The 22,807-nt window shown below is 44.1% G+C and overlaps 1 protein-coding gene across 1 annotated transcript; it reads right to left on the reverse strand.

The window, feature by feature from the left end:
• Positions 1 to 683: 683 nt before the first annotated feature.
• Positions 684 to 11,725, reverse strand: Sftpd (surfactant protein D). The gene is made up of 9 exons (XM_041662849.1): positions 11,596 to 11,725; positions 11,347 to 11,427; positions 8,833 to 9,031; positions 5,164 to 5,280; positions 4,815 to 4,931; positions 4,380 to 4,496; positions 3,867 to 3,983; positions 2,812 to 2,895; positions 684 to 1,168 (listed from the first exon to the last, which is right to left on the reverse strand). Exons 3-9 carry the CDS (start codon positions 9,026 to 9,028, stop codon positions 792 to 794), a joined length of 1,125 nt encoding a protein of 374 aa, XP_041518783.1. The 5' UTR covers positions 9,029 to 9,031; positions 11,347 to 11,427; positions 11,596 to 11,725; the 3' UTR covers positions 684 to 791.
• Positions 11,726 to 22,807: the final 11,082 nt, after the last annotated feature.

The following is a 22,807-nucleotide window of genomic DNA, read 5'->3' on the forward strand; positions in this document are numbered from 1 at the left end:
ATAGGTATGTAAGACAAAGCCTCAATGTCCTTGGTTTATGGCTAGAAACCAAATATGAGTGAGTACATCCCATGTTCCTCTTTTTGGGTCTGGCTTACCTCACTCAGGATAGTGTTTTCTATTTCCATCCATTTGCATGCTGATCCTACTGCACGCACTGGCTTTGTGGGAGCCTAGGCAGTTTGGATACTCAACTTACTAGACCTGGATGGAGGTGGGGGTTCCTTGGACTTCCCACAGGACAGGGAACCCTGATTGCTTTTCGGGCTGGGGGGGGCTTAATTGGGGGAGGGGAAGGGAAATGGGAGGCTGTGGCGGGGAAGAGACAGAAATCTTTAATAAATAAATAAATTAAAAAAAAAGACAAAGCCATCAGGAGCAGCCAGGACACTAGGAACCTCAGGCAAGGGTGGAGAAAGTCCAAATAGGAAAGTTTAGAGAGGATGCTGTTAGTCAAGCCAAACACAGCTGAAGATTAAAAATGCCTCAGGGCCAAGAAGAAGGCATCACATTCTGTGGCAGGTCATAGAGATGGACTTTCATCCCCTACAATGGGGAAAACAGGGTGGTCTCTCTTTCTCCTAAGAGTTTTTCAGCATGGGAAGGCATCCATACAAATTACGCTGAGATTTGTGCTCTGTGATAACCCTGCCTTTGGCCTGATTTTTACAGAGAACCCAAGCTAGGCAGGTAGTCACATTTTATTAGGATGTTGGCAACACACAGGTCTGAGCAATACCCCAGTGGAGAAGCTCCTGGTCCAGTACCGTCCCGTCTCCACCCCTAAAGACTCAGAACTCACAGACAACAAGACGCTTCTCTCCACAACTTTTGTCGTTCCATTGGCCATTGGTGAAGATCTCCACACAGTTCTCTGATCCACCATTGTTGTTGGGCTCCCCGGGAGCCCAGTTAGAATAGACCAGGGACTCTCCTGTGGGGTAAACGAACTTGTTCTCTGTGCGCTCGTCTGTCATGCTCAGAAAGGCAGCTTTGTTGTAGGCTGTGATCAGCTGCTGTATGGCGGTGTTCTCAGCAGCAGAACGTGGGGAGGCCAGCTGCCCTCCAGCCTGCCTGCACACCTCCTTGGCATCCGCAAAAGACTTTTCGGAGCCGCTAGTCCTGAAGATCTTGTCTCCAACGCTTCGGCCATCAGGGAAGATCGCGGCTGAAAGAGGAGTGAAGGTGGGCTGAAGTGGGGACAGCTCCTCACTACAGTTCTGGGGCTGTGAGGAATTTCTGCTGGAGCTGAAACCTCCTCCCAACCTTCTCACGAAGGGTATTAGGGAACCAGAGGTGATGAAGCAAAGGCACTCCATTCCAGAGGAGTCCCTCTTTCATGGTGTACCCCGTGAGTGGGTGCAATATCCCTCCCCATTCACAAGCAAGCCTACCGGAGCTTAAAGAAATTAAATACAAGGCCACCAGTTTGACACCAAATCTCAGACACAGGCCAGGAGACGGCTCAATACATAAAGCTCTTGCTACGCACATACGAGAAATTGAGGTTGGATCCACCACACCCATAGAAAAGCTGGACATGGGTAAGTCTGGAACCCCAGCAGTGGAAGTGGAGGCGGGTGGAGCCTAGGGTGGCATGGAGGGCCTCACTGACCAGCCAACCTTATTAAAACAGTAAGCATCAGGTTTAGTGAGATGAGAGACCCTGCCTCAAAAAATAAATAACTAAAATAACTAAATAGGACAAGTAGAGGCTGGAAAGATGGCTCAGAGGTAAAGGGGTTTGCCTCTTGCTGCATAACCCGGTGACCAGAGTTCAATTCCTGGAACCTACATAAGGGTAGGAGGAGAGAATTGACTTCACAAAGTTGTCCTCTGACTTCCAGGTGAGCACCATGGTACACTTTGCCACATAAGGTATGCATGCACACACACACATACACACACACACACACACAAAATGAACCAATAAAGGGGTAAAGAACACTTGACATCAACCTCTCCCACACACAGAAAGAGAGAGAGAGAGAGAGAGAGAGAGAGAGAGAGAGAGAGAGAGAGAGAGAGAGTGTGCTGGAGTCAGAGAACAGTCAAAGAAAGAGTGGGGCACCTGAGAGTTGTGTCAAGTCCCAGGCTGGCCTCAGCCTCCTGGCCTTAAAAGTGCCGGAGAGTAGGTGAGGTACCTCTGAGAGGTGAGTGTGTTCAGAGAAATTGGGTGTGGGGTTAAGGGTGAAACTCAAATCAGAATCAAACCAGCTGTTAATGACTACCTGAGGCAAGACAAAGTCACTTCCCTTGACTCTGAAGTGGTGGGTCACATCACAAAACTTCATCTGAGTAACACATCACATCTCTTTTACTCAATGGGTCCCCATCCCTGTGGCTTTTGTACCCATGCTTGAAAGTCTGCAAAGGACTCTCGGGGGCTCTGGAGAGGGCTTGTACTCTGGAGAGGTCCTATAGTGTGAGGCAGAGTCCAAGCTGTGCCCCAACACACTGTTGTTCTTCTCTGATTGTCTGTAGTACTCATGTGTTGTCTCAAAGGATTTATGATCCTGGCTGAGCTTGCATATGCTACACGGATATACCTATTCATCATCCAAAGCACATGGAAGGACTGTCTATCTGTCTTGATGTGTATGTAAGTCTGTGTGTTCTTGTATCACACTTGGCGCTCATGTGTGTTGATGGATGTTGAATGTGTGGTTCTAGCTGCACGTCTAGCCCTAGACTTAGTTCCTGCTCATTCCCATAATAGACCTAGAGCAAAGCTCAGCCAAATGAGGGACCCTAGCTCAAAAAGGACCACAACACATCACTGACAGATTTCGATTGGATCCAGGAACTCACCTTTCTTATAGCGAGAGAAGGAAGCTTCTAGATTCTGTAGTTGTCCTTTTAAGGCCTCCACCTGTTGATTCAGTGCAGCGCTATCTGTGGAGGAAGGAAAGGAGGGAAATGTAAAGCTTGTGCTGCAAACCTGAGAATAACTTCATCTCGGGTTCAAGAGAAGATTTACATCTGTAGCTGTGAATGGTTTTTCTTTTTTTCTAAATATTGTTGTGTGTGTGATGGACATGTATGTATGTTACATGTGTATGCACATGTAATTCAAGAGTAATATTGGACATCTTCCTCCACCACCTACCATCTTATATATCGAGGCAGAATCTCTCACTTGAACACCCTGCTTGATTATAGACTAGTCTAGCTAGCCAGTTAGCTCTAGGGTTCACATCTCTGCCCTTATAGGGCTGAGATTACAGGCAGACTGCCATGGCCACTCACAATTGGGGACCTGAACACTGGAACACATGTCTGTATGGCTATCACTTTGCCTGGCTGATCTGTCTCCCTGGAATATTTTCGTTTGTTTTCAAGACACAGTTTAATGTAGTCTAGGCTGACATGTAACTCAGTGATCTTCCTGTCTCAGCCTCCCGAGTACTAGGATTACAAGTATGATCCATGACACCCAACTTTTGCTCAGGGATTTTTTATGGTCCCTAAATTAGGCCCTGAACTTAAACTAAGTCTGAACCAGATGGCAAGCCAAACCAGATGGCATCCCGCCACAGGAAATATCATGACAACCATATTCTTGGGAGGAAGACTAGAAATACACACTCCTTATATATTTTTCACCCACTGGGTGGTTAGATACACAAGCCTGACCTATAAACCAGGAAGTTAGCTGTTGTCACCATTTCCCATGGTCAGATAAAGAAATTACCAAGTTGCCTTCCCATATGACTTAGATAGTTAAGCCAGAACCTAGGCCCTCCACCTGTCTGCTGACCTAAAGTTCCATTTACCACCTGTCCTAATGAGGTCACCATGCCTAGCTGAAGGATGCTACATCACAGTGTGTGTGGGGGTCCCAGTACCTGAAGCTTCTGCCTTACCTGGAAGTCCACTTTCACCTTTGGCTCCTTTTTCCCCAGGAGTACCTCTGTCCCCCTTGAGTCCTGGGGGCCCTCTGGGTCCTGAAGCTCCCTGTGGACCCACAGCTCCTGCAGGGCCTGAAATCCAAGAATAAATGGCTGAGCCGTGTGCCCATTTTCCAGCATTTTCACTTCATTGGACATAGTCTATCCTAATCCCGGCTATGTAACTTTCTCACATACAGGCTCCCCCAGAACCCAGACACAGACCCACTCTGTGTATGGCTGTTCTTATGACACAGCAATCAACTTTGTATGTATATAACCCATGAAAAAGACTCCCCATGCCTTAAAACAGCCCTCTCCCTACAGACAAGCAGTCCCAGAGACCCCACATTCACCCTCCTTGGAAGCAGGGTACTTCCACATCCTAGCTTTGACTTAATGGGTGAGTTGAAAAGGGGATAGAGGCCCTGGCAGCTCTCAGGAGACACAGTAGAACTCCATTCAGCCCCCCATAGATTCATCACTTACCTGCTGTCCCATCATTCCCAGGGGCTCCTGGCTCACCAGGGGCACCTCTTTCTCCCTTGGGGCCCACAGGGCCATTTGCCCCCGCAGGTCCTTGCATGCCCGGAGCACCTACGTCTCCTGAGAAGGGAACGAACAGTGAGAAACACTGGGAAGAAGATGTTCAGTGTGCATGCTTTCCTCAGCAGGAGGCCTTTACAGAGACCTGTGGGGTTAGGTAGAGAGTTGGGAACATTGTTCATTGCTGCCTGGGGTTCCTCTGTGGAGGGTGATGGAGAAATTCTGTCAGCGCAGCGAGATGTGAGAGAGGTGTGCACGTCTTCACAGTATTCGTACCCTGGTTCCTCCTGGCAGTCTGACCGTGCCTCGGGTCACACCTAGGGCCTCCACTATCGTTCCTCCTTTCTGTCTCACTGGCTAGACACACTTGTCACCTACCTTTTGGCCCAGCCTCTCCTTTAGGACCTGGTATGCCTTGAGGTCCTATGTCCCCCTGCTTCCCAGAGGGACCTTCGTTCCCAGCTGGTCCAGGCACACCCGGAGGTCCTGGAGGTCCTGGCAGAAAAGGAACAGCGCTGTCAGTGACACTGACTCCTTTGGCAGTGGGAGTGGATAAGATGAATGTCAGAGCAGAGGTCAAAGAGGCAATAGCCCATCCTGAAATGACACAGTGTCTTCCTCAGAGCATCCTCCTTCCTGGGACAGGTCCTGTGCCTGCCACTTGCAGAGCTTTGTGATAGAAGCAGTAGCTGTAGGCACCAGATAAATACCATAACCCATGGCTCACCACGTGGTCCAGAGTCTCCCTTTGGTCCAGGTTCTCCAGCAGAGCCATTGTCCCCCTTGGGTCCAATTGGACCTGCAGGGCCAGGCATCCCCGAGAGTCCCACACGTCCTGGCAAACCTATAGAAACAAAATAAATGAATCCTAAGTTAGTCCTAGGCTCAGGAGGGATCAATGTCTACAAGACAAAGTCTTTGGAATTTCTTCAGCAAAATGAAAATCAGTGTCCCCACTTAGAAGAAATAAATATCCTTGGCGTGGTGGTGAATTCAAGCAGAGCTTCAATCTATGAAGTGTTCTTGCCCCTGCCCCAAGGCCACTGTGTCAGCAGAAGGAATTCGGTCAGCACTGATTGATTAGTGACCACAGGACAAGTGTGCAGATGTATATGCACATGTATATAACTGCGTGTGTATTCGTGGGAGAGTGGATTGGGAGTGTGTGTAAGGAGAGTCAACTATTTTACTTTTTTGAATCAGAAATTGCACTACATAGATAACTTGTTTATTATAATAACAATAAACTTGTTATCTACTTGATCATTGTTTATTTGTGAAGAGCCCCTGATTCACAAGGAGTAAAAACTTAAAAATAAGAGTGCACAAAAATGAAAATTAAACAGACAAAAAAGTCGGGTGGTCTTTAATCCCAACATTCAATAGGCAGAGGCAGGCAGATCTCTGTTAGTTCGAGGCCAGGCTGGTCTACAAGAGCTAGTTCCAGGATAGGCTTCAAGACTACAGGGAAACCCTGTCTCGGAAAACAAAAACAAAAACAAAAAAATAGAGTATAGCAAACTAAAGAGCCTCTGTGCAGTGAAGGAAAGACCCAACAGAGTACAGAGACAACTCACCAAGTGGGACAAAGCACTTGTCAAATATTCACATAGCAAAGCTTTAAGAGCCAGAATATTTAAGGGATTAAGAAAAGCAACAATAAAAAGCAAATGATCTAATTTAAAAATGCACAGATTATTTGAGCAGACTGCTCAGGAGAAGAAATAAAACGTCAGAAAGTAATTTTAAAAAATGTCAATTTCAGTAGCCATCAAGGAAATGTAAATACAAACTATAATCAAATTGCATTTTGCCCCAGTTAGAATGGCTATTATAAAACAAAACAAAATAAGCCACGTGTTTTCCTAGCATTCAGGAGAAAGATCTCTGAGGCCAGTCTGGTATACATAGTGAGTTCCAGGTCAGCCAGGGCTACAGTCAGAAAGTGTCTCTAAATCTCAAAAGCCCATGTATATGTGTGTGTGTGTGTGTGTGTGTGTGTGTGTGTGTGTATGTATGTGTATTACACACAGAAACAACAATTGGTAGGGATGATATAGAGAAAAGGGAAGCTTCATACAGGAAGATGAATGAGTATAGCTGTTGTGGAAAATTGTGTTAGGTTTTCTAAAGAAAAACTAGAGCTATAATTACCATATGATCCTACTATTCCTGGGAATATATTCAAGTGATATGAAATCAAAAAAACCAAACAGACACCTGCACACCCATATTTGCTGAAGCATCATTCACCACTGATAAGATATGCCGACAGCCTAGATGCCTACTGATGGATGAATGGGTAAAGCGGTATATATCCACAGTGGGATAATATCCAGGCATAAAGAAGAATAAAATCCTATCATTTTTAGAAAAGTAGGTGGTTGTAAGGAACATCATATAAAGCCAGACACAGAAAGACAAGTGTCCCATGTTCTGTTTTCTGTGGATACTAAAATATACACCAATCTGAATGTGAAATAGTGATTAGTCAAAGCAGTTGGCAAGGGAGGGCACTGATAAGAGGGGTCAGGTTGGACTACTTTGCATGTGTGGTCTTCAAGAGACTCATAACAAACCATGGGACACGGGAACTATCAAAGAAGAGAAAGTGTGATATAGCTCTCTTCCCACAGAGTACTGCCCTGCACACCGTGTCCTCAGAGGAAGCAGGATTAGAAGAGATTTAGCGACTAAACCCTATGGAGATTATTTTAGAGAGAAAACAGATGAAATTCCAGGTTTGAAGACTGCTCTCTGACAAGAGAGGCCTTCCCAGGGCGATAAGTGCAGGTGGGATGGGGCGTCTGTGAATTTTCTGGAAGAACTGGCCTTTGTATTTCTTCCCATGTGTGAAGTACTGGGGGTTACGTGACTGAGCCACATCACATATGTACCCAGCTAAGACAGACATACCTTGACTCAGGTGGAACATCTCCTAGTCTGAGGGCTCACTACAGTGACCACGGATCTAATCCTTGGCACCCTGCCACATCTCCAGCTCAAGACTGTCTCTTCTTAAGCCCCAACTGACCCTTTCAACAAATACTGGGCTTCAAAATCTATCAAATAGATTAGTCATCAAAAGTGCCCAGGGAGTGAGTGACTGGAATGGAGGAGCCAGAAAAATAAAAAAGCCATTCTTTGCCTTAAGCTCTTCCTCTGCCTGTGGCCCAACCAAAGATCAGGAAAACTATGTGGATGAGGCCAGTTCTTGGACCCGGAAAGGGGGAGGGGAATGGGGAAGAAAAGGGATACCCTAACATTCACTCCGAGGGGGGAGGGGAGCAGGGAAAAAAGGGATTCCCTAACATTCAATCCATGGCTCCTTCTGGGATCAAGAGAGACATGGGAATCTCTGAGAGCACAAGCTGCCACTGAGTCCCTGCCCTCTTGTTTGGTTCTCCCCGTGGCTCTCAAACCCCAGCCCGTTCACACCTTTGCATCTTACCTGAGACATATCTTCTCTTGCCCTTTACCCATGTATCCTAGAGACAGTATTTATTCTAAGCGTCATGGTCTTTCTTCCAACTAAAAGCAAACTGGGGTACGAAACAAGGTACTTGACCCCATCAAAACTTCACCAACCCAGTCAGCAGGAAAATGGAACTTTACCCAGAAGACTCAATATAAAAGAAAATCTTTGGTTCCATCATTTGTCAAGGGTCATTTGGCACATGCTGTTTATTCTCACTTGGAGATAGGCACACTGAGACTGTGGCACTGAGTAGGTGTCTCTGAGTGTCATGGTCACAGAGAAGCAGCTAGTAGTCAAGATCTCTCTAGTGAAGAAGCCTGTGTTCTTTCAATTTTAACATCCCCCACTTTATGTGTTAAAGAAATTTGATATGTTCCCTGTGGCTTTTGAAAGGATTAAATGGATTTTCAAGTGGGAACCTATCCAAGCACAGATTTGTACAAAAAAACAAAACAAAACAAAACAAACAAACACAAAAACCTCATGAATTCCAATCTTCCCTTGTAATGCCTTAGGCAGTCCTGCCACTAAGATCTGTTTATAGGACTGTGGATGTATGTAGTGGAGTTTAAATATTAAACTACCTGTCACATAGGCACCATTTAATCAAAATGAAGAATTGCTAACTGCTGGGACAGGGCCCAAGAGGTTAACCCCAATATCAGTGGTTTACCCATTCTTGGGACAAGCAGAATCCAGAGATCCCAAGGGAGGCATCAGGTCGGCTGAGTGATGGGAGGAAACACATGTTGAATCCAAAAAGAACATGTGTTTGGCAGGTAGCCTGGACACCATGGGGAAAGTCACTCCCTGGAAAGGAGAAGCTCACATCCAGGTTCATCACAGAGCACCTGAAGTTGGGTCCCATTCCGGCCCCTTCCCCACCCCTCCAGACTGAGCCCCTGATCCTAACTCTACCTGGATCACCCTTCTCGCCCCGAGGACCCTCTCTCCCATCCCGTCCATCACGGCCAGGCAGGCCATTCTCTACGGGGCTGCACATGACAAGGGTGCAGGCGTTGGGTACAGATCTCTGCGAGAGGGTCTTCACTTCTGCTCCCTCATTCCCCCGGAGCTGCATGAGCAGGACAAGCATGGACAGGAGGTGCAGCATGGCCTGCAGGGATGAGAAGGTGAAAAGATGTGATGATGATTCTAGAATGTGGGTTAGGTAGTGACCGATGAGTCTGGAGATGAGAATTCTCCATGCCCACATCTTCATCGAAGAAGAGGGTCCAGGGCAGTAAGACAGTAAGACTCCAAAAGCAGTCTATGGAGTAGGTACATATTCTGACTTTGAGGGAGTGAGTTGTTTGACTAGCACTCTGGTAAGGGTTGACAATACTGTCCATCTATCTCCTGGAGCCCGATGAGAATATTGCCTGTGTCTAATGGTCCTCACTGATGACTATCCTCATTCCTGGTACCCTTTCTCTCTGTCTGTATGCTAGGACAACTGGCTCACCTCAGTTGAGGCCACGTCAGCATCATCTCCCTTGCTAGCTGGATCGGCACCAACAGCTCACAGCACTGGTCCATAAATACACCTGCATCTGAGTGTCTCTAGATGCTTGTACTGAGCTAAGACTGGAGTGTGGCTGCATGCTTGCCAGGCAATTTAGTATTCCTGGATCAGGCACCAAGCCCGTGAGGAAGATTCCAGAAGAAACACAACTAAAGAGTTTTGGGGCGGTGGTGGCACACGACTTTAATCCTAGAACTCGAGAGGCAGAAACAGGCGAATCTCTGTGAGTTGGAAGCTAGCCTGATTTACAGAGCTAGTTCCAGGACAGTCAGGGCTACACAAAAAAACACTATCTTGAAAAACAAAACAAAAAAAAGAGAGAAAGTTTCATAGATATTAAGTTAACAGCTGGAGAGACCCAGAGACACCCAGAAGCCTACTGGACCATCTGGGGGAGGGATCCAGGGAAAGCCTTTGTGTGAGAAGGGGGCATTCTATGTAGTCTATTCAGTTTGGGGAGCTCTTTGAGGAGGAGCCGAGAGAATATATTCATAAAAGTATCCAGTCACTGTTTGAAAGGGCCTTAGTCTGGCTAAGAACTGGCCACAGGGTGCAAGACTTTGGTCACTCTCTACACAGAGTACCTGTGCAACCTTTCTCAAGAGCTTATCTTCCCAACATGACCAGCACTTTTTAGTAGTGCCACAAGGCTGGCAACCATGTATGTCTTCATGCCAGGGGACAGTCAAGATCCAAACTTTGATAACATCTTTCCTTTCAGAGAAAAAGGACCCAGTGGGTAGCACACTGGCTGGGCACAAAGACAAAGGGGCCGGAACAATGAAGCGGTTCACCATAACCAGGGGCAGGGTACATGAATGCCAGGGCTTCCCCACCAGAGAGGCACTTCTCCACCTGCTGGTGGTTATGGGCTAAAACTTCTGTCCATTTCTCATTCACAATTGCCTCAGGTCCCTTGGGACTCCCTAGAAATGCCTTATTGAACTCACGGGCCCCTTCATTACCCTTGTTTTAGCAGAGGCTCTTTTATCAGTACTGAAAGATAAGCCCAAGTCAGAGCAAAGCCACTGTTCCGTGACCTGGAGCCACCTTAACTTTAGGGTCCTGTGCCTCATTCTGAGGAAGAGTCAAGACAAAAGGCCTTCTGTTTTACCATCTGTTCGCCTGAGCATGAAGGAAGCCTGCAGGGAGCAGACCCACAGGCTTTCAGATCCGAGACAGGCTAGTTAGCTGGGAAGAAAATGGAGTGTGTAGATCCAGAGGGCAGAGCACCCAGTCTGTGTGCTTCCACAGTAAGAGTTCACTGAGGACAGTGGTTCTTCCTAATGCTGGGTGGCAGCGAATCAGAGACCCTGTGCAGTTAAGTTTGTTGTTTCATAGACACTTGAGGCTAAGAGAGAACTCCATTTGTCCCTGCTTCTGTGCTATTGACAACATCCTGAGTTTAAAATCCCAGCCTAGTTCTGGTGTCCACTGTCTGGTGGTGCACACCTTTGATCCCAGCACTTCGGGAGGCAGAGGCAGGTGGATCTCTGTGAGTTCGAGGACAGCCTGGTGTACCAGAGCTAGTTCCAGGACAGCCAGGACTGTTACACAGAGAAACTCTGTCTCGGAAAACCAAAAGAAGAAAAAAAAGAAATTGGGAACCATGACAAGATTCCACCTGTAGTCTCCATACCATCTGTGTTAGTCTGGGGAGACATTGCATAGTATTAATCCATATTAACCCCACTCAGAAAGCAAATCTTCCACCAAACCAAGAAAGGTGACCTAGGAAAAGATGATATTTTACCTTCATTGTGTCCTCCACCTCAACCCCCCACAACTCCTGATCTAGAACCAAAGCTAGATCCCCCTTACTCAAAATCAGTGGGATAAATAGCCCAGTTGGACAAAAGGGTATCTACAGCAGTTAGGGAAAGGAAATGGGAGGCAGGGACACTCACAGATAGCTTCTTCTCGGCCCCAGGCGCTCCAGGCAAATGAACCTCTGTTTGCCGGTCACCCACTATTTATTCATGCCAGCCCTATAAGTAGAGCCGCCCAGCATTGGTCTTCTGAGAAAAGTGACACAGATACACACACACACACACACACACACACACACACACACACACACACTTTTTTCCTGTTGGCTCACTCACTTACCCCACCTACACTCTGGAAACCCCCAATATACCCAACACTATGCATACCTGGCCCCTTAGTGCTACACTGTTGGCCAGGGACCTCTCTACCCTGTGGGAGTGAGGAGGCATCCCCAGTGTCTGGCTATTGGAGATGTCTAAGAATCTGATGTCCAGAGCCCATCCAGGTTGCACAATAGCCTATAATGATTGAAGAAAAAGAAAACCTTCATGTTCATATCTGCGTTTCTCCAAAGGTAGGATCCGCGGCTGTGTCTACTCCCCCTTTCATTTCAAAAGTCTTGCCTAGATATTGAGAAAGAGCTGGGAGCTGCTTGGCATAGCCAGGAAGGGTGGGGCAGACAAGGAGGCTGCAAAGGCAGCCAGCTATGCGGACTGTAGTTCAGGCAGCTGCAGCTTGGAAGTGAACACTATAGGAGCTCATTACTTGTCTTCCATGGCATGAACTTCCCTTAGCACGTGGCATCTTGGTCCTTGTTCTTCTATCTTCCTAGCAAGTATTTGACTTGTATGTTGCCCTGGTTGTTAGAGGGAAGCCTTGAAATCTTGTTATTCAGTGCTAACAACCCTTTCGGCAGCTCTTAATTTTCAGGTTCTATTGGGAAGTTGTCAATTCTACTGTCATTGCTATATTTGCTTCCGGATTCCCATGACTGAAGACTTTTTCAAATCACCTTCTCCCCCCCCCCTCTGCTTTTTCAAGTTCCACATATCTCAAGATCAAGGTGACTTTATCTCCTGATCCTAGAGTTAGGGCAATATTTTTCTTTTGAATCAAAACTCCATTTGGATATTTATATCTTTAGGAGAAAACAAGGAATTACAACAGACACAGCTGAAGTACTCACACACAACACACATAACCATGGAGACAGCAAGTCTGCCAGGACCATTTACTGCTGGCTACAGCCTCTCTGGAAGGGAAAGGGAGTCAGTACAGTTGACAGTGAAGACAATGATGGCAGTATCCACAGCACTAAGATTATCAGTAATTCTCTGAAGTGCTTGTATTTCTACAACCAACTAACTCAATCTCTCCCACAGTCATTCCGGGCAAACTGGCCAGTGACTCTGAACTCCATGTTGGTCAGGAAGGTGTTCTATGGAAAGCAGCCACACTGTAAAAACCAAGGTGTTTTTTCTTCCAAACAAGTGCCGGTACTCAGACCCAGGAAGGTATTGAAAACTCCCAGAGAATGGTGTTGGCCTCCCCTTATCAGGTGCTGTCTCGGTCTGGAATTTTATTATCTCTGAGAACCTGGTCAGAGGCATCGTTTTTCGCTTATTACCTAACTTGTTTCCTCTTACAATTTGTGGGCTTGCTTATGTGCTGTACAGTGCCTACACTTCACTTATTTACCCCTAGTACATGCGGTTTGTAGGATGAATGTTTCCATGTCAGAAAATCAAAATGTAAGCCATGACAAACAGAAGTTGACATCACAGTGTTGACTTTCTGACATCAGTCCTTGACAGGATGTGCTAAGAGGGGGCATGAAGTGATTTTGTGGTGCTTTTGCCAAAACTGGATAACCTTGGTCTAAACTTGATGAAATTCCAGACAAGCCCATGTTGCGGAACAAAGAAAAATAACGCATTACCTGGGTCAAAGCCATGAGCTGTGCCAAGTGAAACTGCTAAGGAAACATAATGACTAAAGAGTATGTGGGATTACAGACTGTACCCTAGACCTGAATAATAACATTAGAGGGGAAACTTATAGAATTTGAATAAAGGTCTTGAATTCCTGAATAGCACTGGACCCAGGTCAGTTTCCTGAATGAGGTCATTGTACTGTAGTTGTGAGACACTATGGAAAATGTAGAGTCAGCACCACATACTGAAGAAAAAGTGCTGCCTTCCCTTGGACTGGTCATCAGCTACACTCATCATTCTCCTGAAGGTCCTTGCCACTTTGACAAGACAGGGAAACAGAAAAATGCAGTCAGCTAGTAGTGGTGCACACCTTTAATCCCAGCTCTTGGGAGGCAGAGGCAGACAGATCTCTGTGAGTTTGAGGCTAGCCTGGTCTACGAAGCTAGTTCCAGGACAGCCAGGACTACACAGAGAAATCATAAAACAACAACAAAAACAACAAAACCCCAAACCAAACACCCTTAAACAAACAAACAAACAGCAACAAAACTGGCAAAAAAAGGAAAAGAAAAACACACTGGATTAGAAAGAGATGAAACTGTCTTTGCTTGTCACTGAGTGTAGGAAGTCGTGAAGATCATGCTTCAGTTAACGGTTTCCTGAGGTTACCACATACAAGGCCAGCATACAAAAAGCAATTACATTTACATGTTACACACATTTAATAACAAGCATTTGAATTCAAGCTCTGCACACTGGAATTCTATAAAAACTTATATGCATATTTTAAATGTTAAATAGGTATATTTGTGAACTAAAGGACCTGACATTGCTAACACAGTTTTCCATGAATTGAACCACAGAGTCAATGCAACACTTATCAGTATCTCAGCAAATTTTATGTAGAAACTAACCTGACTCTACAATTCATATGAAAGTACAGACGGTCTAGAACATACTTTAAAAGATATGTTTGTTTGTATCTGTGTGTTTTGGTATGTCTTTTCTCTTTTTTTCTTTCTCTTCTTCCTCCCTCCCTCCCCTCCTTCCTTCCTTCCTTCCTTCCTTCCTTCCTTTTTTTCTTTTTCTTTCTGCTTCCTTCCTTCTTTCTTTCTATCTCTTTCTTTCTTTCCCTTTCTTTCTTTCTTTCTTTCTCTTTCTTTCGCTTCTCTCTCTCTCTCTCTCTCTCTCTCTCTCTCCTCTCTCTCTTCATTTCTTTTTCTTTTTTTTGAAACAAGGTTTTACTGTATAGCTGAAGCTAGCCTGCAATTCACTGTGTAACCCAAACTGGTTTCAAACTTGAAAACCTTTTGCTACAGTCTTCCACATGCGTGTCTGAGCTCCTTTGATAATCTTGAGATTTGCTATAAAGCTAGAGTAATTAGAATGGAGAGTTTGCTGAGGATATCTATGAAGTTAGTGGAATACACAGTCCCCAAACAGACCCCAAATATGTATTATTCATTTGGTCTTATTCAAAGGTGGCAAGATACTTTGGTAATTGATACTAGAACACCAGATGGGAAATGGCTGCAAAAATGTAATCAACTTTTATTTACTCTATAAGAACATTAACTTGAGCTGGATTATAGTTTTTAGGTGTATTAATTGCTCATCCTGGAAACAACTCAAGCCAAAATTCATGAACGGATAAATTGTTATTTATAGAAGCAATGGAATGTTGCTCAGCAGTGTCAGAAGGACAAACTACTGGCAGGTACAACATGAGTAACCTCAGAAACAGGCTGAGTAAAATGCACAGCACAATGAATCCGATCATTTTGTAATTAACTAAAATAATAAGCAAGAGGATATTCTGCATAATGATGTGAACCTCTGGAAACAGACAGGACTTTTTTACTAAGAGAACAGAATAGTGGGTCTGGGCCTCAGTGCTGGAGGACAGTACTGTAAAGGGATGATCCAGATGGATGTGGTAATGGTTACAGAAGTTTTCTCAGGTCTCATATACAGATAGCTACGTATTAGTCAATTCTCTTCAAACAGTACATTCCTTATGGTCACATTTTCTGCATATGAAATATACCCAATAACAATATTTAATACTTAACCATAGGCCTGGCAGGGTGGCACATACCTATGGTGCCAGCATTCAGAAGTCTGAGGGAGGGAGATCAAAAGGTGGAGGTCAGTCTGGGCTACACGGCAAGGTTCTGTGAACAGTAAGGGTTGAGGATGTACTCAGTGGTAGAGTCCTTGCTTTGCATCTTGGGTTTGACTCTTAACATTACAAAAGTGAATAAAGATTATGATTTTTATACCTTCATTTTGTAATAATCATGGTATCACCTGAGAAATCTGTTTCAAAGCTCATCTTCTAAGCTCAGCATTCTACACCCGTTGCCTAAAGGACATAGTTAGTTAGGGGCTGTGGTTAGGGGCCAACTCAGTGGTTAAGAGCTCTTATTGATCTTCAGAGGCCCTTGGTTTGCTTTTAGGTTTCCAAGTTAGAGAAGTGGCAACTCCTTGTGACTCTAGCTCCAAGGGACACAACACACATACATACACACACACACACACACACACACACACACACACACACACACATTTGCATTTTTTAAAGAGGCCGTAGCCCAACTGGGCAGTTTTACAGACCAGGCAGTGGTAACACACACTTTTCTATTTTACTTTTCTGACTCTCAGGCAAGTTTTATTTACATAGAAAAGGTGATATGATATGGGATTCCCCTCTGTGTGCTATGAATATATTTAATTACCATTGGTTAGTACAGAAGCTGCTTTAGCCTGTGGCAGCACAGGATATAGTGAGGCTGGAAAGCTAAACTGAATGCAGAGAGAAAGAAGGTGGAGTCAGGTGATGCTTTGTAGTTGTCAAAGGAGAAAGATGCTGGAGCCTTACTAGAAAATCACGAGCTTTGTGGTAAAATATAAATAATAGAAATTTGTTAATTTAAGATATAAGAGCTAGCTAGGAATATGCTTGATCCATTAGCTAAACAATGTTGTAATTAATATAGTTTGTGTGTGATTATTTGGGTCTGAGTGGCCAGAAATTGTAAAATCAGTCTCCATTTACATAATGGTGCCCAAGTATTTGGGGCTATTGCTGCAATAGGTCACAGCCCCATAAATTCGCCATGTGGCCCTCTACCCACTTCAGGTCTGGGTGCTTGTATGCTCACTTGAGGCCAGGAGGAAAGTAAGTGAGAGCAGTCCTGCCACTATGCACCCCTACTGGGCAAGTGGCTTGAAGGGTCTGCTAGGCATGCAGAGGCAGGAGAACATGGCATATTCCTGCCACCATACATAGAAGTATTTCTAGGCTATGCAGTGTGCTGCATGACACATTTAGCTTTTACTCAGATACAAAAGGTTCATGTGCTGCATTCTGCCTCCCAGAATTGAGGTGGTAAGCAAAGCTCCCACCTTCTGGCCCTAGAGTTGGTGGTAAACATACTTCCACCATATTAAAGGCTGAGAGAGGCACAGCCTGCATCCAGGGCTGCCATGACCACACTGTTTACCATTTTAAAATGTTCCTTGTCAGAAAATGATTACAGATACACAATGAAACAGATTCAACAAAAAGACCTTGAAAGACCCCCAGAGTGGTCCTTTTCTCAAGAGGAGACCCCTAACCCAAGGAACAGTCGAGACCACTGGCTGCAATTAGCAAGAGGTTTATTGGGTGGGCACAGGTACCTGTGGGCAGCAAAGTCCTTTCAGAGGACTTGCGCACCTGCAGGCTGGGAGAAGGTCTTTTTATAGGAAAAGGATGGCAAAAGCAGGCATACAGAAGCAATGCATGGTTACAGGGATCTCATTGGTCAGTTCGAATGAGGCGATGGGTTCATTTAGGGGACAAGTTTCCCGGAGACATGAAGGTCTGATAATAATAGCAGACTTGGCCCTATCTAGGGTACATGTAGTTTTCCCCAGAACTGTTTGTTCCCCTCCTAGGCCTGGTGTCTGACCACAGATATCCTGTTTGAATGCCTAGGAGTACTGACTTTACCTTGAACTTACATTTATTTGTGTGAAGGCTTTGCAAAATGGCATTACAGCAGCTAAGCTGGGGTCTTTCAACCTCTGACTGAGTCACAGTGTTGGGTAAATGTACATGGGCTTAGGAAAGAGAGAAGAAAGAGTATAGGCAGTCATAGATTAGAGGAGCAAAAATAATAATATAAATATTAAAAAGTAATAGAATAAAAATAAACCAAATGAAGATGGAATATATAAAGTGTCTGGATTATGTATATTATTGTGTTTTGTTTGAAATTTTTGACTGCAGAGAGACATTTGATTCTGGGGGCTGTTAAGCTAAACCAAAATATATATTTTAAAGATACTTTTGACTTCAAAATTTGAGTTTAAGAATATGTTGTTTTGGAAAAGAGGTTCTGCTTTTGTTTCCACAGAGGATGAGAACCTCTGGATTCCTCCTAGGCTAATGTGGTTTGATGGAACAAGACCTCCCAAAAAGTCTCCATGAACCCTAAAAATACTTTTCTCATCAAACAGCAGGAAGAAGTTTGTAGAAAACTACACCCAAATCCTCCAAATGAGTGTTTATAAATGTTTCCTTTCATTTAAAGAGGAATATGACACAGAAATGAATACTTTACATTGCTGTATGACAATGGTCTGTATTCTGTCAATTATATTTTAAATAAATGCTGTTTGGCCAGTAGCCTGGCAGGAAGTATAGGTGGGACAACCAGACAGGAAGTAGAGGCAGGTCAAAGAGAATAGGAGAATTCTGGGAGGAAGGAAGTCCCATTCTGCAGTGTGGCCCAGCCACAGAAGAAGCAAGATGTGACCACCCCGCTGAATAATGTACCGAGCCATGTGGCTAACACAGATAAGAATAATGGGCTAATAAAAGTTATAAGGGTTAGTAAAAAGCCTGAGATACTGGACCAATAAGTTTATAACTAATGTAGACCTCTCTGTGATTTCTTTGGAACTTAACGACTGCGGGGACCAGGTAGGACAGAAACCTGACAAAATTACATTGGTATGAACTTTGATTTATGGATGCAAATTTAAGATCAATTTTGTATATGTACATTTCTACTCTCGTTCAAGGTATTATGTTATACAACTCATTTAAAAATGTAATATATAATTAGAAATTAAGAATTAATAGTCATCTATAATAGTTAAACTCTTAGTCATGTTAGGTTTTCAAGATGTACAGACATATTTCATGTAGACAGATAATCTTCAACACTTCAAAAACATACAGAATATGGCATTTACAATGTTTTAAGAACTTAGACTTTTATCAACAGTGAGACGTGTCTGCTTCTGGTAGCACCAATTACTTCAGAGAGGTTGATGGGCATTGAAGAGACTCCTTATGGAATTTGCCTTCAATATGACAAGGCTAGCCATTTTGGCAAGAAACTGTTTTTGCCTGGACTGCTTGATGGTGTGCTGTATAAACTGGACACAGAAAAGTGACTGACTGTTGAACTTTCCAAAAGATGAGACAGTCCTTCATGGTTCCTGCTTCATGAAATAGTCTGCCAGACATTCTGCTAAAGACATAGAAGAAAGTGACTGATAAACTGCCAATATAGGTTAAACAGTCTTTCAAATTTCTTGCTTCCTGGAAAAGTCTGCCAGATACTAAGGGCCTATAAGCTGAAGATGAGTGTCCCAATGTTACAAAAGAACTTTGGGTGACTGACTGTCCAGACAGTGAGATTTCTCTGTCAATTCTAGAGTTTTGGAACTTGCTTACAATGTATCTCCTGTTAACTTAGGTAATCTTATATTCTTTCTGGGGTCTTTGATGGAGTTGAAGACAAATAGAGCTACAGGTTTCCTTAGTTATCATAAAAGGCAAATTAGATATAAAACTTTAGACTCACAAAGAAATACTGTAACTGTAATTCTTGCTTGATACCTGTTTTGTTATATGTAACTTTACTATGTTAAAGTTAAAAATATTTTTTATTTAGATAGAAAAAGTGAGATGATGTGGCATTCCACTCTGTATGCTGTGAATATGTTTTTTTTCTTTTACCATTGGTTGATAAAGAAGTCATTTTGGTTTATGGCAGGGCAGAAGGTAGGTGGACAAGAAAACTAAACTCAATGTAGGGAGAAAGAAGACAGAGTTGGACAGGTGCCATGTAGCTGCTGAAGGAGAAAGACACCAGAACCTTACTAGTAAATCATGAGCCTCATGGTAAAAGATAAGATAATAGGAATTGGTTAATTTAAGATATAAGAGCTAGCTAGGAATATGCCTAAGCCATTGGCCAAATTAATTAATGTAGTTTGTGTGTGATTATTTGGGTCCTTGTGGTCAGAAAATGTAAAATCAGTCTATGTTTACCACTATAGTAGTATATTCACACCTGTGCCTATTCCCTGGATATCCCAGCCACAGACTGTTGACTAGACTTATAGAACTAGAGATGAGTTTCTTCCAGTGGAACAGGCTTTATGTTTTGGTTCTCCTCATAACATCCATGATACTTTTGTACCCTTGGGCAAATTTGCCAGGCTGGTTCTTTCTACAATTCCCATGGTTCACAAATGTTTAGGATAGTTGATTTTTTCCCCCCAATCAGACTGCATAGCAACTTCCAGGAGGAAGTCTCCACATTAATACTATGATCTGTGCCTGAGGGGTTCTACTACCAGATGCCTCTACCCAAACCAAACCAGGAGATAGGAGTCGGTGGAAGAGACATTTCAATTCAAGTCTTGCTTGGGAAAAGGAGGTAGAGATTATGCCTCACAGAAAAATATTCTCCATATTTGAAGAAGGTAGAATCAGGAATTTAATGATACAAAGTTTCTAGAAGGCAGCTCTTCCTTGCTCCGATTTTTCTGTTTTCTCCAAAATTCTTTTTGAGGTCTCATAACATCCCATGTCTCTATTAACATAATAGGCAAAGGGATGTCTCCTGGGTGTTGGAAGAGCTGGTAAAGATTAGTTTCTCAAGTGAATAATGGCAAGAGACAAGCAGGAAGGACTTCCAGGGTTTTGTTTACTTTGCCAATCAATGGTCAGCTGAAGGAGGCTATTGCTGCCTGATGAGGCGTATTCTTTTTTCTCTATAATTTTTAGTAAGGTCTGTTACACTGCCTGTCCTGTCACCCAAATATAGTGTCCTTGGCAGCAGGTTTTTACCACAAACTTCTGGTAGATAATCAACAAAAATGACAATAGCCTGTACTGTTTGGAGAGATCTCTGGGATACTCTGGACCAACAGCTTTAGGGAAGAATCCCACAGCTAGAGCTGGTCTTTTTATTTGGCAATCTACAGTTTCTGGGAAAAGCAATATCCCAATGTTGGTAAGTCAATTAAACATATTTTATAGGTGTGTGTGTGTGTGTGTGTGTAAGAAGTTTATAAGCTACTTGGTTTTTATATGACTTTGCAGAGCCTTACCTTCACGCCACCCTCCCCTCTTAAACCTCTTACATCATTATCCCCTTTCATCCTTCATATTCACCTTGTTCTATGATTCCCCGCCTCAAGGACTTTCCCCAAGGACTACTGCTTCCTTGAGTACTTCAGCTGCATTAGATAGCTGATTACCTTCCACATCTCCTACTCAACTGCCTCAAGGGACACTGCTAGTAAGTGGCATTTTGGTCTCTCTAGACCTCCTATTGCTCCTGTTGTAAAGTCTGATAAGTTTCGGCCTTGTCCAAGGGGGCTTTTCCCTTTCTGTTTTGTCAGAGAGCCCTGGTACATGAGGGTATCCATTGTAAGAGAAGTACAGTGATGTCCTTAGCTCACACATCTTTCATCCCTGCCTGACTCCAGCTGTTTTCCTTCCTCCACCCAGACTGAGAACAGAGAACTCCTGGCATAGCATTTGTTGCCTTGACAGTTCCTAGCTCTTGGACCACATGAGCTAATGTTCTAGAGTCTTTTACTACAAAGACCAAGAAAGCACAGTAGTCAGGTTGCTTCTCAGAGTCACCCAGTTCTTTAATCCCAGTCCTGAAAGGCTAAGATCAAGTCCCCATCCTCCAGGAAGCTCCCCACCACCTGTCCAGGTAACACGGAACTTCCGTCACCTCCCTACTAACTAGCTCTTCTCTGTTCACCAGAAACCAAGCTGACCTTTCCAGAAGCCTTTCCTGGAATACAAGGAAAGCCCGTCAGCATCCACTCCTGTTCAAAGCAAGAGACCTGCTTCTCCCCTTTATGATAATAAAATAGGTTAAAATTTCCTACTGCATTTACAGCCGAAACCAACATGCTGCACTCTATCTCTGAACTTCTGCCAACTTCCTGCATCAGTTAAAACCCCTCTCTTCTTGAGCAATATACACATGCAAAATAGCTGTTCTAGTCATATTGTACCTATAAACATGTTTTCTAAAGAGAAATTTCTGTTTATGGTACTCAGTCAAATATACTAAAATCCAAGCCCATCAACGACAAGAAAGATAAAAATGATGATGAATAGCATATAAATATTGTGAAACATTCTGGACTGGGGCCCAGCCCATCAGATCATTGGCTCAATTGTACCCACGGGTGCAATAAACCTGAGTTCTCAATCTTCTGGGTGATTCTCAGCAGTGTCTGATACTTCAACAGTGAGAAAGCTCTCACTACATTGTTTGTGGGGAACTGAAAATGCACTTTCCAAACACTGCCCAGAAGTTTCTCTTCTCGTCCTTAAAATCTCCCTTTTAGCAAGATTAGGGGGAAAAGCTACTCACAAATTAGATCCAGATGAAGGCAGAGTAGGTAAGAATAGTCCAGATCCACAAGGTTGTTAGTGTGTGTGTGTGTGTGTGTGTGTGTGTGTGAGAGAGAGAGAGAGAGAGAGAGAGAGAGAGAGAGAGAGAGAGAGAGGAAATATATATATTAAAATCACATATGCAGAGCCAGGTGTTGGTGGTGCATGCCTTTAATCCCAGCACTTGGGAAGCAGAGGCAGGCGGATCTCTGTCAGTTCGAGGCCAGCCTGGGCTACAAAAGCTAGTTCTGGGACAGACTCCAAAGCTACAGAGAAACTCTGTCTCGAAAATCCAAAAAAACCCCAACAAAACAAACGAAGAAACAAAAAAAAAAAACACATATGTACTGATGAAAATTTCATTATGATTCTTCAGAACATGATTATTCCAGCCATTATGCTGTTAGCAAAAGGTGTGGCAAGCTATGGACTGGTCAGGCTGGAGCCACCTGAGTATGGAGGCTCTCTAAGTAAGCCCTCATGTACCAAAATCCAGCACTTTGGGACAGACTGTGGTGGCCTAATCCTGGACTCAGGAGGCTGAGTCAAGATGATCAGAAAGCAAGTGGCCAGCCTGAGTTGCTGAGACCTGATCTGAAGAGGGGGAAAAAGAGTTCAGCCAAGTAGTGGGTCATTGCTTCTCTTAGTAACACTCAAGCTCCAAATCCCAGCATGTGTAGTTAGTGGTGCAAAAGCAGAGGCTTTCAAGAAAGCCAGCTCTGAGTGACAATGGGGAAGAGTCTACAATAATTACAAAAGATGAAAAGGACAGCAAGGGACATGAAAGGTGTACATATGCTCTACGGCGTTACAGTAACCCCACCTTGCCCTTCTACCTATCCCAGAAGTTCCTGCCTCTCTTCCTAAAAAGACAGTCCTGGGGCTGGAGAGATGGCTCAGAGGTTAAGAGCATTGCCTGCTCCTCCAAAGGTCCTGAGTTCAATTCCCAGC

The sequence above is a fragment of the Microtus oregoni genome, unplaced genomic scaffold, assembly GCF_018167655.1.
Source record: "Microtus oregoni isolate MIOR12 unplaced genomic scaffold, Mior012 000013F_ref0000133, whole genome shotgun sequence".
NCBI lineage: Eukaryota > Metazoa > Chordata > Mammalia > Rodentia > Cricetidae > Microtus > Microtus oregoni.